General features: G+C 44.6%; 1 protein-coding gene across 1 annotated transcript; it reads left to right on the forward strand.

Annotated features, from left to right (window-relative positions):
- Positions 1–282: 282 nt before the first annotated feature.
- LOC116015646 (fasciclin-like arabinogalactan protein 10) lies at positions 283–1,773 on the forward strand. The gene has a single exon (XM_031255784.1). The coding sequence runs from the start codon at positions 343–345 to the stop codon at positions 1,621–1,623; it is 1,281 nt and encodes a 426-aa protein (XP_031111644.1). The 5' UTR covers positions 283–342; the 3' UTR covers positions 1,624–1,773.
- Positions 1,774–2,368: the final 595 nt, after the last annotated feature.

Raw genomic sequence — 2,368 nt, forward strand, 5'->3', positions numbered from 1 at the left:
GACACATTAACTCATTTTTACCTTTGAAGTATTATCACTTAATCACATCAGATATAGTCACGAAGCCAAAAAACAACACCAAGTCAAAACACAACATGCCAAAAAATAACCGTTACCAACTCAAAATTCGAATTTCGTTACCTCTCCTGATACCAAACCAAACAATGTATCATCATCATCCAGTTATATCATCCACTTTTATGCTCCATTAACCGTGGTTAACTAACCCGAGTTAACACTTAACCACCTTCCAAGTTCCACCACGATTAATACCACCTTTTCTTGTTTCCTTCTACTCCATCTCTTCAGTTCCAAAGTTTCAGTGAGCTCTGTTTTGCTCCCATGGCTACATTCCCTTTCTTCTTCCTCTTCGCTTTTCTCCTCACTGTTTTCACCTTCTCAGACGCCCATAACATCACCGAAATCCTCTCCCATTTCCCGGAGTACACTCAGTTCAACAACTACCTAACGCAAACCAAACTCGCCGATGAAATCAACAGCCGGACCACCATCACCGTCCTGGTTTTGAACGACGGCGCGTTGTCTTCACTCACCGCCAATCACCCGCTTTCCGTCATTAAAGCCGCGCTTTCGCTTCACGTGCTGCTCGACTACTGGGATGGGAGCAAACTCCACGATATTTCCAAAGGTACCACGGTGTCCACCACTTTGTACCAGACTACCGGAAATGCCGCCGGGAATATCGGGTTTGTTAATATAACGGATCTTAAAGGCGGGAAGGTCGGGTTCGGGTCGGCTATTGCGGGCTCGCATTTGGACTCTCAGTATACTAAGTCGGTTAAACAGATTCCGTATAATATCTCGGTGATTGAGATTAATAAGGCGATTATTGCGCCGGGGATTTTGAATGATACGGCGCCGTTAGCCGTTAATCTAACGGCGGCGCTTGAGAAAGCGGGGTGTAAGACGTTTGCGGGGTTGCTGGTTTCGAGCGGTGTGATAAAGACGTATGAGACGGCGGCGAGTAACGGATTGACGGTTTTTGCGCCGAGTGATGCGGCGTTTAAGGACGCGAAGTTGTTGGATCTGAAGAAGCTTACGAATGCCGAGATGGTGGCGCTGTTGCAGTTTCACGCCGTCGCGGAGTATACTCCGATCGGGACGTTGAAGGCCACGAAGCATCCGATTTCGACTTTGGCGACTAACGGCGCCGGAAAGTATGGCTTTAGGGCTACAACTGCCGGTGACGCCGTGACGTTGGATACCGGAGTTGATTCGTCTAGGGTTTCTTCCACCGTTTTGGACTCCACGCCGCTCTGCATTTTCACCGTTGACAATGTGCTTCTCCCGACGGAGCTCTTCGGCAAGGCTCCGTCCCCGGCGCCGGCTCCGGAGGCGTCGCCGGCACCATCGCCGGAGGTCTCCCGCTCCCACGCGCCAACTCCTGCTCCGGAAGCTGTCGCCGCAGCTTCTCCGACTCCAATGTTCTCTCCGCCTGCTCCTCCGACCTCGTCTCCCGCCGGTGCTCCGGTTGAAGGTCCAATCGCGGATTCCGAGCGCAGCACGGCCGACAAGAACTCCGGCGACGTGACAGCTTCGGCATTGCTAAAAACGATACTCACAGTGTCAGTCTTGGCATTTGCGTCCGTTTATGTGTCCTAAGTTGTCTTTTCATTCGCCCCTGCCTATTTTATTTTGTGCTTTTTTTTTTCGGATTGGATTTTTTATTTTTTTTTTTAAATTTGTAGAAACCTTTTGTAGTTTAGTAGAGATAATTATATTTTTAATTTGAAATCTAATTCTATTTTCTTTTTTTATGTTCATTTAAATGATTATTAAATTATGGATGTACGTTTTTAGCCCTCCCTTTTTAAACTTGTGTTTGGTTTTGTACAAAGTAGTTTACCATAAGAAAAAAAAAAATGATGTCCTTTTATTGTGTTTGGTTTTGTACGAATAGTTTTTTGAAACACATAGGCCCAAAGTTAATTGTGGAGTGTACCAAACAACAAAGTACATAAGAGAACTAAGAAAATTTTATGCAATAGACTTGACTGAAAAATATTAACAAAAATGAAAATAAAATTTAGATACAAAATCATATTTCGCTCTTGTGGGCTTTAACAAACAATTCTAGCCCATACTCAATAACAAACCATAGAAATTTACTTTTTTAAAATGGAACCAAAGAGTTTTTGACTCCTTGGGGCCGTGACAGCGTATGAGCCCATACTATTGTATGTCAACTCCAACAACATCTCAGCATGTTAGCCTTTCTAATTGTCCAAATGATTTTGGAAAGTCTCACAATGCTTATTAGCATTAGGTGGATATGTATGAATCATGCATATTATTTTTATACATAAGTTATATGATTTTTTTTTTGGGGGGGGGGGGGGGGTTGGGG

This window comes from Ipomoea triloba, chromosome 4, assembly GCF_003576645.1.
Source record: "Ipomoea triloba cultivar NCNSP0323 chromosome 4, ASM357664v1".
Lineage (NCBI taxonomy): Eukaryota > Viridiplantae > Streptophyta > Magnoliopsida > Solanales > Convolvulaceae > Ipomoea > Ipomoea triloba.